The following is a 13,559-nucleotide window of genomic DNA, read 5'->3' as shown; positions in this document are numbered from 1 at the left end:
CCCTATAAATTTGCACAGCTGACAGTGCTGCTGGGAAAGCGACTTCCAGCTATCTCCTGGGTCACATCTATGGCACCCACCTATGAAGTCTGGATATGTGATAGGATTGAGTAGGACCCCGTGGAGGAAAGGCGCCTGATAGTGGCCAGGTAGGATGATAATGCGCAAGAGATTGCGTGGTGGCAGAAATGATCCACTTCTTTCTTCCCCAGATGCCCGAGAGAAGGAAGGGGAGGTGGCAGAGGGCGTGGTTTGCCCTGTATAAGCAAATGGAATAATTCCACATACTTCATGGGTCACGGTACAATGGACCTGGGCAAGAGGTGGATAGGAATGAAAGAGGTCACAGCACAATTATGCTTTATGGCCCAGCACTGCCGTGCCATATATGCGAAACTACACTGCCCAGGAGTGTACGACAGGGGTGGGGGTGGCAGGGACTTGTTATTAAGTGTTACTTCTGCGAGAGATTGGTTATAATGCAAAAAAAAATTATTTTCTTTACTATAGTTGCCTTTACATATAAAGATATTTAAAAAATAAAAAGTGAATATGCTACTTACCAGTATGCATCTGTTCTTGGCATGTAGGGCTGCTAACATTCATATCTATTGCATAGATCGCCGCCTAGTGTTGGGTCCGGATGATTGCACATTGTTGTCCTGGAAGAGTCTTCGAAGTATCACGAGATAGGTGGCTCCTCCGCTGGACTACAGTGCGCATGGGCATCGACTCCATCCCCAGATTGTTTTTAGCCATTGTGGCAAAGATGGAGTGTGATAGTAGAAATGATGTCCATGCTAGTGATTAAATGCAAGAAGTAATCTGCAGCTGCTACAGGCGCCGGGGAGGAGGGTGGGCGATATGAATGTTAGAAGCCCTACATGCCAAGAACAGATGCATACTGGTAAGTAGCATATTCAGTTCGAGGCATGTGGGCTGCTAAATTCATATCTATTGCATAGAATACATAGCAGTCCCCTCATTAGCGGCGGCCGCCCGTGCCAGCTGCAGAAGTCTGAAAAAGAGTTTTGAGAACAGCCTGTCCTACAGCTGCCTGCTGTTTGGAGTGCACATCTACACAGTAATGTTTGGTAAATGTATGTGGTGTAGCCCACGTGGCTGCTCTACAAATGTCCTCCAAAGGAATGTTACCTAGGAATGCCATGGAGGCCCCCAACTTGCGTGTGGAGTGCGCCCTGGGGGGGACCGTTAAAGTGCGTTTAGCCTTCTGATAACAAATCTGAATACATTTAACGATCCACCTGGCTATTCCAGCTTTGGAAATAGGGTTGCCTTTGTGCGGTGCTGGGAAGGCAACGAAAAGTTGCTGTGTCTTTCTAAAGTGTTGTGTCCTGTCAATGTAGTACATTAATGCCCTTTTAACATCCAGCGTGTGGAGCATTCTTTCCGCTACTGTTTCTGGGTTTGGAAAGAATGCGGGCAGTTCAATCGTCTGATTGACATGAAACTGTGACACCACCTTTGGAAGGAACTTGGGGTTAGTGCGGAGCACTACCCTGTTTGAATGGACTTGAATAAATGGCTCCTGAATTGTGAGCGCTTGTAGCTCACTAACACGTCTGAGAGACGTGATAGCAATGAGGAAAGCCACTTTCCATGTCACGAACTGAACCTCACACGAATGTAGAGGCTGAAAAGGTGGGCCCATCAACCTAGTGAGGACCACGTTGAGATTCCACACTGGAGCGGGCGGGGTCCTGGGAGGAATGACCCGCTTCAGCCTTTCTAGAAAAGCTTTTATGGCAGGCACCCTGAAAACAGAGAGATGCTGCCGGTTTTGAAGATAAGCCGCTATGGCGGATAAGTGTATCCTAATGGAAGCGTACGCTAGATTGCATTTGTAAAGATGCAACAAATAGCAGATGATGTTAGGAATGGAGGCATCTAGCGGGTTTATGTTATGTGCTGTACAATAAATGACAAACCGCTTCCATTTTCCTCCATAGCAAGCTCTTGTAGTGGGCTTCCGTGCCTCCCTGATGATGTCCATGCATTCTGTAGGCAGGTTAAGGTAGCCAAACTCTAGGACCTCAGGAGCCAGATCGCCAGATTGAGCTGTTGCGGATCTGGATGCTGAATGTCGCCATGGTTCTGCGTCAAAAGTCTGGGTGTGAGGTGCAGCCTTTGATGTGGTACCACGGAGAGTTCTAGAAACGTGGTGTACCATGGTTGGCGTGCCCACGTTGGAGCAACCAGGATGAGCGTCATCGAGTGTTGCTTTAGCTTTCTTGCCACCAGCGGTATTAGAGGTGCTGGGGGAAAAGCGTACGCAAATCTGCCTGACCAGTTCATCCATATCGCATTGCCTGCGATTGTGGATGAGGGAACCTGGCGGCAAAGCTTTGGCATTTTGCGTTTTCCCTTGTGGCAAACAGGTCTATCTCTGGATGACCCCACTGTTGAAAGTACGGGCGGAGTACTGAAGGATGTAACTCCCACTCGTGCATCTGGTGGCTGTACCTGCTGAGCAGATCCGCCATCTGATTGTCCTTGCCCGGGAGGTGTTCCGCCATGAGGAAAATGTTCCTCTGAATGGCCCACTTCCACATGCTCTGAGCCAGATGAGACAGCTGTGGAGAGTGCGTACCCCCCCTGCTTCTGGATATAGTACATGGCAGTCATGTTGTCCGTCCGGATCAACACGACTTTGTTGCACAGATGTACCTTGAAGGACTTGAGTGCCATGAAGATTGCCATCAATTCTAGATAGTTGATGTGCATCTTTTTCTGCTGTGTAGTCCATAGCCCCTGCACCGTGTAGTGGAGCACATGAGCTCCCCAGCCCTGCAGAGAAGCGTCCGTCGTCATGATGACCTGCGGCACAGGCTCTTGGAACGGTCTGCCCTTGCAAAGGTTGTGTGGATTCCACCAATGCAGAGAGCTGTATGCCCGACCGGTCACCAACACTAGGTCTTTCAATTGTCCTTGAGCCTGTGTCCACTGATGCGCCAAGCATTCTTGGAGCGGACGCATATGCAACCTTGCGTGCGGGACTATGAAGATGCAGGAGGCCATCATGCCTATCAACTGCATAAACACTCTCGCTGGGAGTGAGTGTTGCGGTCTGAACCTTAGGATGAGCGACTGGATGTTGTCGATCCTCACCTGGTTCGGCTGAGCCGCAGCAGTCAAAGTATTTATTGTCGCGCCCAGATACTGCCGCACATGGGCTGGCTGAAGGTGCGACTTTGGATAGTTCAGCGAGAACCCCAGACTGTGAAGGAGGTGAATTGTGTGGGACACGTCTGCGGCGCACTGCTGTTCCGACTTTGCTTGAACGAGCCAGTCGTCTAGGTAAGGGTAGACATGTATGTTCTGTCTCCTGAGGTGCGCCGCCACAGTCGCCAGACACTTCGTGAACACTCTGGGGGCAGTGGTCACTCCGAAGGGTAGGACCTTGAACTGGTAATGCCCGTTTTGTATGGTGAAACAGAGGTACTTTCTGTGGGATGGGTGGAGTGGTATGTGAAAATAAGCATCCTTGAGGTCCAAGGTTGCGAGGAAGTCTCCCTGGTTTAACAATGGAAGAACCTGCTGTAGTGTCAACATGTGAAAGTGTTCTGAGAGTATGTACAGGTTGAGGGGGCGTAGGTCCAGAATGGGTCTGAGCGAGCCGTCCTTCTTTGGGATTAAGAAGTACAGGGAATAAACCCCTGTGCCTTCTTCCTCCACCGGCACGAGCTCTATTGCGCCTTTTTGCAGCATCACAAGAAACTCTTGCTGCAATAAGTGCAAGTGCTCTGCTGACATAGGTCGTTGTCTTGGGGGTATGTTGGGTGGAGTGGACGTCCACTCCAAACAATAACCGAACTGGATAAGTTTCCTCACCCACCTGTCTGTGGTGATGGGACGTCCAGACTGGCAGGAACTGCTGGAGTCTCCCCCCGACAGGTGTTGGATGGTCGGGGGTTAGTGACAGAGTCACTGTTTGTTGGCAGCAGAGGAACGGGAACTATTGTTGCCTCTGCCTCTGCCCTTGGCGCTGTTGCCTCTGTAACCACCTTTTGGGTACGAGGCCTGGGCGCCTCCTCTGCCGAAATGTGACTGCTGTGCCAAGTGTCCTCTGGTAGCACCCCGCGCACTTGAGCGACGAAAAGTGTTTCCTCTGAATTGCTGAGACTGAAGTGCCACCATGGACTTAGCCGTCTCAGTATCTTTTTTGATCTTCTCGAGGGTGGTGTCAACCTCCGGCCCAAACAGTCTGTCTGGATTGACGGGCTGGTTGAGGATAGTCGTCTGTATTTCTGGCTTGAACCCTGAGATGCGGAGCCATGCCTGACGCCTCAACATAACACTTGTGTTGACTGCTCTCGCCGCTGTATCTGCCACGTCTAGCGCACATTTAATTGCGTTAGAAATGAGCTTGCCCTCTTGTATCAGCAACTCAGCTCCTTCTTTAAACTCGTCTGGAAGGTGTTGTAAGAGCTGCTCTAAGGTGTCATAGTGCGCCCTATCATACCTGGCTAATAGGGCTTGTGTGTTAGATATGCGCCATATGTTGGCTGCCTGCGCAGCCACCCTTTTGCCCCTGCCTCTAGCACTTTTGACTCTTTGTCCGGGGGAGGAGCTTCACCCGTTGTCTGCGAATTCGCCCTTTTGCGGGCATTTGAGACCACCAAAGAGTCTAGAGGCAACTGGCCTCGTATATAAGTAGGGTCCCCAGGTGCCGGCCTGTACTTTTTTTCAATACGTGGGTTCACAACCCTCGCTCTGGTGGGTTCCTTGAAAATGTCCATGGCATGCTTGAGAACCCCCTTAAGCATTGGAAGTGTTTTCACAGTTTTTTCTGATGCAGAGAAAGTATCAAACAAAAAGTAAACTTCCACAGGATCGGCATGCATCTCCACCTTATGGTTTGCAGCCGCCCTTTCAATTAAAGCATTAAACGCCGCAGAGTCTTCAGTTGGAGAAGTTTTCACCCCATACATCTGTGGGTCACCGACCACCTGTTGGTCCCCCTGATCACCAGAGTGTACCCATGAGTCCTGCTGCTCATCAGGGTCAGTATTGTCTGGGAAGTTATACCCCTGATCTTGTTCATCCTCATCTCCATTTGAGCAAGTGGGTAGGACTCCGCCTAGGCCGTTGTGGAATGGGTTCAACAAGGTCTGGCGTGTCTGTTGCAGGCTTTTTCTTCTTTAGAGGTATTACATAGGATTCCACAGGCTGGGATGTAATTTTCCTCTTGTAGAGCGTTAATCTACCCGTGTCGGCGTCGATAAAATGCTCCTCTTGTTCGTCAGATAAAGGTGGTCGACCAAAGCCTCCACTTAGCTGAGTCTGCCTCAATGGCTCCGAGTCCTCGGGCACCGTACGAGGTGCAAAAGCCTTCGGTGCCACCTACGGTGGTAGCGTATAGAGGATCGGCATGGAAGTCTTCTTCAGTGGAACACTTGTCCTCGGTACCGAAGGCGTTGTCGGCTCCGACGCCTTGTCTCTCAACCGTTTCAGGGAGTCCGAGACTTGCTTCGTAAAAGAAGCGGACGGCTTCGTCGATCCGACCGACGACCTCTGACCACCCGCAGGGGAAGAACCGAGCGGCAACTTTTCCTTGGGTGGCGGAGGCGCGGACGCACCTTCGACAGCTGCGCTTTGCTTCACCGTCCCGGCCTTAGTCGACGACGTCGCAGACTTTGGAGCAGCAGATTTATCTGCCTGCGTCGGGGCTCCAGACTTCGGCTCGGTGCCCCTCGCTGACTTCGCTTCGACTGTCCGTTTGCCTGTCGGTGCGGCAGTCTTGGAGGAAGGTGTCTCGACAGTCTTCTTCGACTCGACCATCTTACTCGACACTGGCTCGACGACCTTCTTCGAGTCGGTCTCCTTGGCCCCTTTCGGTACCTTAGCCTGTTCGACAGCCTTCTGCGGCTTCGAGGGATCCGAAGACGACGGTTTCGATGTAGACCCAGACGTCTTCGGTGTCGATGGTTTGTCGGCCATCTTTGTTGTTTTCGATTCCGATGGTTTCGGTTTCGATTTTTGTAATGGAGGCTCCGCTGGTATGTCTGTAGCCGGGCCAGGAGGCGGGGCCGAGGACTGAGGAGTAGGGTCGTGGGTAAGGCCTTCTGGCGATCCCGTGACCTGAGCCTTAGTAATTGTACGTACGGGGCATAGCTCTTCCTCCGAGCTATCTTCCACGGCCCCATAAACTTCCTCGTCGTCCCCTACCTCCGACGTATTCTTCTAGGTCCAGAACCTCAACGGGTTCTCCCTAGTCGGCCTCCGCCGATGTAGGTGAGATCTGCAGTTGAAGCTCTTGCTCGTCTGCTTCGGGGTCGCCAAAGATGTCTGCCGGCGCCGGTGCCGATCGCTGGGCCTCGAGGCGCGCCACGCGCCTAATCTTGAGCATCTTCTTCGAGCAGGCCATACAGTTGGCCTCGTTGTGGTCCGGCGACAGGCACTTGTTGCATACAGGATGCACGTCGATGTGTGGGTACTTCGATCCACACACGGGGCAGTACTTGAACGGGCTCCGTTCCATCGTAGCGTCGTCCGGGTCTTGCTGCGTCGACAGGGCCTCGATGACCGAAGAGTCACCCGACTCCTCAGATATCCGACTCGAAGAGTTGGAGTACACACGAGACCGAACGCGAACAATACCGACGATAGTAAAGAAGGCTTTTTGGCCTTAAAGAAATTGTTTTATCGATTCCGAACAGGAGACGTCGAAATCGCATCCGAACCCAATGGCGGAAAAAAACAATCTGGGGAAGGAGTCGATGCCCATGCGCACTGTAGTCCAGGGGAGGAGCCACCTATCTCGTGATACTTCGAAGACTCTTCCAGGACAACAATGTGCAATCATCCGGACCCAACACTAGGCGGCGAGCTATGCAATAGATATGAATTTAGCAGCCCACATGCCTCGAACAATAAGCTACACAATAAGAATTCCATGTTGAAGAACAAGCTTTAGCCACAGACTGGATTACTAGGAAATACATCTGACGAAGCACATTAAGATTCATATTAACCCAAAAAATTAAAAGTACCTTTCTTGCGACACACTTTGCAGCGGGCATTCTCAGATGACATGTCCCACTTAATGCAAGCATCTAACATTCCCAACAGCACGTGCATACGAGAGAAGGTCTGTGCATCGCGAATTGCAATCTTCCACTTCTCCACTGCAGAAGCTACCTACAAAGGAAAAAGGTGCCACAACATGATTTCTCGGTCTATATCATAAGGGCAAGTTTAACTTGCACCGACAATTATCATTGTTGCATACGGTCCTGGGGTAAAGCACTAATTTTTACAGCATTGTTGTCCTACATGTACAGACACAGAGTTTATCCGTTTTTAATCATAATGGTTGTGAGATCTGCCTGCACAGAGCCCTCAGAGCAACCACCCAATCCGGTATTAATCGTGCATACAAATACATCAAACTGTAAAGATTCAAGTCACAAGGAACATAGTTCTGTTTACTCATGCTCTAAACCTTTCATGATTTTGTTGATGGGTGCTAGCTTGTTCTCAATGAAGTTCCAGATCTATGTATCTGCATGCCTAAGATTTACTTACAGCAGGTAGTCTGTACATGGAGAACTAGATTCATACTTGCCCCTAAATGGGTAGGCTTAGACCTGTGCTAAAGGCAAAGTTAACTAGAGCATACTTTGCCTTCTATTATCAGATAACCAGCTGATATCTACTTCGTAAATGCTGAATTTCCAATAATCAATCATTACATCTAACAAGTAATATGGTCAATTTCTAAACAAAGCATTACCCAACAATGTATAGCTGGAACAATGTGTATACTATTTATTCATTTGTATCTAACTTTTGTCCACATGGACAGATCTGCACCAAATTTTAAACTGAGAGTTACCACTCTAGATGGGAACAAACAAAATAGTTTTTTACAGTTTTAATGAAAAAAAATGAAAGTTTCATAATCCTTACCCACCCAACTCCCCCTACAAGTCTACAACTTGGAGATACTTGATCAGTTTATCTGTATCCAATATTAAATTACATAAAACTAGTCCATTTTAATCTGGTTGAATTGAAGTACAGACCAAAAAAATTGTAATTAGTACACACACCAAAGAAAAATACATACAAGATGTATAGTTTCAACACTGTACAATCGAATTTAGAGGTACTAAAGTGACAATGATTAAGTGAAAATAAGGCACATGTCTCCAAAATTGCTTGAGCAACCCGATCACAAACTGAACCAGTAAGGTGTTTTATACAAGTGGCAGGAAGGGAAAATGCTACTTACCCAGTATGCATGTTCTTGGCATATAGAGCGGTCGAGTCACATGCTGTGCATAGCCCGCCATAGAGTGTTGGGACCGGATGTTTGCACTTTGTTTTTGTTCGAAGAAGTCTTTTCCAGTTTCAAGGTAGGGGACTCCTCCTTTCGGTGATAGTGCGCATGGGCAATCTACTCCATTTTTAGATGGTTTGCAGCAGTGTTATAATCGAGTTAGTAAGAGTAGTAAGAGATGTCCATGTATATATGAATCTAAGTAAGATGTATCTGCAACAGATATAGGTATCCGGGGAGGGGGGTGGGCGCATGTGACTACAGCTCTACATGTCAAGAAAAGATGCATACTGGGTAAGTAGCAATATCCGTTCAAGGCATGTAAGCTGTAGATCACATGCTGTGCATAGACTAAAAAGGAGTCATCTCCCAAAGCAGTGGCTAACCTGTTCGAGTGGTTCGAAATAGTGTACATAAAACTGCTTGGCCCACACTAGCTTGTTGTCTTGCCAACACATCTACACATTAGTGTTTTGTGAATGTGTGAGGTGCAGACCATGTTGCAGCTTTGCGGATATCCTCTATGGTATGTTTCCTAAAAATGCCGTAGAAGCCCCTAGTTTGCAAGTGGAGTGTGCTCCTGGAGGAAGGAAAACACTACTTACCAGTATGCATCTGTTCTTGGCATGTAGAGCTGCAGATTTCTACACTTTGCATTAGATCGCCACCTGGTGTTGGGCTCAGATGATTGCATGTTGTTGTCGTCTTGGAAGAAGTCTTTGTAGTCAGAGATATGAGACTCCTCCCTTGGACGATAGTGCGCATGGGCATAGGCCCCATCCTTAGATTGTTTTTATCCGCCACTGGGTTCGGATGAACCATTTTCGCTCCGGTTCAAAAAAGGATGGAGTCCATGCGCCCATGCGCCATGCAAAGGGAGGAGTCACCTATCTCGTGACTACAAAGACTTCTTCCAAGACAACATGCAATAATCCGAGCCCAACACCAGGTGGCGATCAACTTGCAATGCCTGATTTTCATATCGGGTTGCCTTTATGTGGTGGAGCAGAAGCGACAAGGAAAATGCTACTTACCAGTATGCATCTGTTCTTGGCATGTAGAGCTGCAGATTCGTACACTTTGCATTAGATCGCCACCTGGTGTTGGGCTCGGATGATTGCAGGTTGTTGTCTTCTTGGAGAAGTCTTTGTAGTCACGATATAGGTGACTCCTCCCTTGGACAATACTGCGCATGGGCATCGGCTCCATCCTTAGATTGTTTTTCGCCATGATGGGAAATGATTGAGTTAGTAAAGATACAGTAAGAAAAAAATGAAGTCCATGCGTGTGCATCTAAGTAAGATGAGAACTGGAATGGATACAGGTCTGGGGAAGCAGGACGGCGTGTACGAATCTGCAGCTCTACATGCAAAGAACAGATGCATACTGGTAAGTAGCATTTTCCGTTCGAGGCATATGAGCTGCAGATCGTACACTTTGCATCGATTGTGCAGCAGTGTCTCCCCTAGCGGTGGTCGCCTGTATCCATTGCAGTAGTCTGAAGGAATATGCTACTTACCAGTATGCATCTGTTCTTGGCATGTAGGGCTGCTGACATTCATATCTTGTGCATAGATCGCCGCCTAGTGTTGGGTCGGATGATTGCACATTGTTGTCCTGGAAGCGTCTTCGAAGTATCACGAGATAGGTGGCTCCTCCCTCGGACTACAGTGCGCATGGGCATCCTCTCCATCCTCAGATTGTTTTTCGCCATTATGGCAGGGATGGAGTATGATACAGTAAGTGATGTCCATGCTAGCGAATAATTGTGAGTGCTACAGCTGCGACAGGCACCGGGGAGGAGGGAGGGCGATATGAATGTCAGCAGCCCTCCATGCCAAGAACAGATGCATACTGGTAAGTAGCATATTCCGTTCGAGGCATGTGGGCTGCTGAATTCATATCTTGTGCATAGAATGTATAGCAGTCCCCCTCTAGCGGTGGTGCCCGTGCCAGCTGCAGCAGTCTGAAAGAGAGGTTGGAGTACAGCCTGTCCTACAGCTGCTTGCTGTTTGGAGTGTACATCTACGCAGTAGTGTTTGGTAAATGTATGTATGGTGGTCCATGTGGCTGCTCTACATATGTCTTCTAGAGGAATGTTTCCTAGTAAAGCCATGGATGCCCCTATCTTGCGTGTTGAATGCGCTCTTGGGGGAACTGTTAATGTGCGTTTAGCTTTCTGATAACAAATTTGTATGCACTTAACAATCCATCTGGCTATACCTGATTTGGAAATGGGGTTGCCTTTGTGCTGTGGTGAAAAGGCAACAAACAGTTGCTTAGTTTTTCTGAAAAGTTTTGTCCTGTCTATATAGTACAGGAGAGCTCTCAACGTCTAGGGTATGTAGAGCTCTTTCTGCCACTGAATCTGGATTTGGGAAGAACACTGGCAGTTCTATAGCTTGATTGATGTGAAACTGGGATACCACCTTTGGCATAAATTTAGGGTTTGTTCGTAACACTACCCTGTTTGCGTGAATTTGTATGAATGGCTCCTGAATAGTTAGAGCTTGCAGCTCACTAACTCTTCTAAGGGATGTAATCGCCACTAGAAAAGCCACTTTCCACGTTAGGAATTGTATCTCACACGAGTGTAGAGGTTCAAAAGGTGGTCCCATCAGTCTGGTTAGAACTACGTTCAGGTTCCAGACAGGCGAAGGTGGGTGTCTTGGAGGAATCACTAGTTTGAGTCCCTCCATGAAAGCTTTAATAGTAGGTACTCTGAAGAGTGAAAGGTGCTGCCTGTTTTGAAGATAAGCTGCCACCGCAGCTAAATGTATACGTATGGAACTGTAAGCCAGATTGCATCTGTGCAAATGCAACAGGTAACATATGATGTTTTGAGTACATGCATCTAGCGGATTTATGTCATTATTGTTACAATAGATGACAAATCGTTTCCACTTCGCCGCATAGCAGGCTCTGGTTGTAGGTCTTCTTGCCTCTTTGATAATATTCATACAGTCAGGAGGCAAGTTCAGGTAACCAAACTATGACTTCAGGAGCCTGATCGCAAGGTTCAACTGTTGCGGATCTGGGTGCTGAATGTTGGCATGGCTCTGGGTTAAAAGACTGGGTGTTAATCTCAGCCTTTGATGAGGCACCACGGAAAGTTCTAGGAACGTGGTGTACCATGGTTGCCTTGCCCACGTTGGAGCAACCAGGATGAGTGTCATTGAGTGTTGTCGCAGTTTGCGTGCCACTAGTGGTATGAGTGGGGCTGGGGGAAAAGCGTACGCAAACTTGCCTGACCAGTTCATCCATATCGCATTGCCCTGAGACTGCGGATGTGGAAACCTGGCGGCGAAGCTTTGGCATTTTGCGTTTTCCCTTGTGACGAACAGGTCTATTTCTGGGTGACCCCACTGCTGGAAGTACGGTTGCAGCACTGAGGGATGTATCTCCCACTCGTGCATCTGGTGTCTGTGTGCTGAGCAGATCCGCCATCTGGTTGTCCCTGCCTGGGAGGTGTTCCGCCATGAGGAAGATGTTTCTCTGAATGGCCCACTTCTACATGCTTTGCGCTAGATGTGACAACTGTGGAGAGAGTGTGTCCCTCCCTGCTTCTGTATGTAGTACATGGCAGTCATGTTGTCCGTCCGGATCAACACGACTTTGTTGCACAAATGTACCTTGAACGCCTTCATTGCCATGAAGATTGCCGTCGGTTGCAGCAGGTTGATGTGCATCTTCTTTTGCTGTGTCGTCCATAGCCCCTGCACTGTGTAATGGAGGACATGCGCTCCCCATCCCAGGAGAGATGCGTCCGTCGTCAGCACTATTTGTGGCACAGGCTCTTGGAAGGGTCGACTACTGCAAAGGTTTTGTGGGTTCCACCAATGCAGAGAGTTGTATGCGCGACCGGTCACCAACACTAGGTCTTTCAATTGTCCTTCAGCCTGGTTCCACTGCTGTGCTAAGCACCCCTGAAGCGGACGCATGTGTAGTCTCGCGTGAGGGACTATGAAGATGCAGGAGGCCATCATACCTATCAACTGCATTAACACCCGTGCCGGGAGCGAGTGTTGGGATCTGAATCCCTGAATCAGCGATTGAATGCTGTTGATTCTTGCTGAGTTTGGCTGTGCCTTTACTGCCAGAGTGTCTATTGTCGCTCCCAGGTACTGTTGTACGTGTGCGGGTTGGAGAGGACTGTGTAGTTTAAGGAGGAGGTGAATAGTGCGGGACATGTGGTCGGCACATTGCTGGGCTGACTTTGCTTGGATAAGCTAGTCGTCCAGATAGGGGTAGAGTGAATATGGTTTCTCCGTAGGTGCGCCGCTACTGTCGCTAGACACTTGGTAAACACCCTTGGGGCAGTTGTCACACCGAAAGGCAGTACTTTGAACTGGTAGTGCTGATTTTGTATGGTAAACCTGAGATACTTCCTGTGTGCTGGATGTATTGGTATGTGGAAATACGCATCCTTTAGGTCTAGTGTTGCGAGGAAGTCTCCCTGACTGAGTAATGGTAGAACCTGCTGTAAAGTGAGCATGTGAAAGTGTTCTGACAAGATGTATTGGTTTAGGGGCCTGAGGTCCAGTATTGGCCTGAGAGACCCGTCCTTTTTGGGGATTAAGAAGTACAGCGAGTACACCCCTGTACCCTGTTGCTGTATAGGGACGAGTTCTATGGCCCCTTTTTAGCTCGAGGCTACCGTCCCACAGCGAAGCTGGGGGGCGGAGCCGAAGATTTAATGACTTCAACAGTGGGGCTTAATCCTGCCCCTCTCTTCCATTGGCTAGCTTCGTAAATGGAGGCTAGCCATTGGAAGAGATGTGTGTCAATTACTATTTTCCCCGCCTTGATGCGATCCATGGGCATTTGTCTCTTTTTTTAAGTCCCGCCCCTTTTTCATCGTCATTCAGAGGTGGGCGTTTACTTCATTTTTTTTTTGCCGGCGCTTTTGTTTTGCCATTTCCCCCGAGCGCCGCAGGAGGAAGGTTGTGCTGCCCGCCCCTCTCCCCCCCCCCTCTCGTTGTGCTTATTTTTTTACTTTCAGCGCGGAGGCTTATTTCTAAACATGTTCACACTCTCGACGTCTGAAACGGGTGAAACAGGACTATGAGATTGCAAGATTTCTGCGAAAATTGGTCGTCCTAAAGAGCTCTGCCGCCCACTTTAAAACACATTCAAGACCTCGCTAAGTGAGGAGACCCCACTGTTCCTCTACCACGAGGCATCAGACCTTTAAGACCGCAGCCTTCTTTCTGTTCGAGTGAACGCAGACCCTGTACAGTCGGTGGAATACCAC

At 48.9% G+C, this 13,559-nt stretch overlaps 1 protein-coding gene across 1 annotated transcript in view; it reads right to left on the bottom strand.

The window, feature by feature from the left end:
• Positions 1–13,559, bottom strand: part of BAZ1B (bromodomain adjacent to zinc finger domain 1B) — a 291,291-nt gene that overhangs the window by 140,734 nt on the left and 136,998 nt on the right. The window contains exon 16 of the mRNA XM_078680650.1: positions 7,014–7,161. Coding sequence (XP_078536776.1) covers positions 7,014–7,161 — 148 coding nt within the window. The remainder of the gene's footprint in view (positions 1–7,013; positions 7,162–13,559) is intronic.

The sequence above is a fragment of the Lissotriton helveticus genome, chromosome 3_1 (assembly GCF_964261635.1).
Source record: "Lissotriton helveticus chromosome 3_1, aLisHel1.1, whole genome shotgun sequence".
Classification (NCBI taxonomy): domain Eukaryota; kingdom Metazoa; phylum Chordata; class Amphibia; order Caudata; family Salamandridae; genus Lissotriton; species Lissotriton helveticus.
This window is presented reverse-complemented; position numbering and strand designations above follow the sequence as displayed.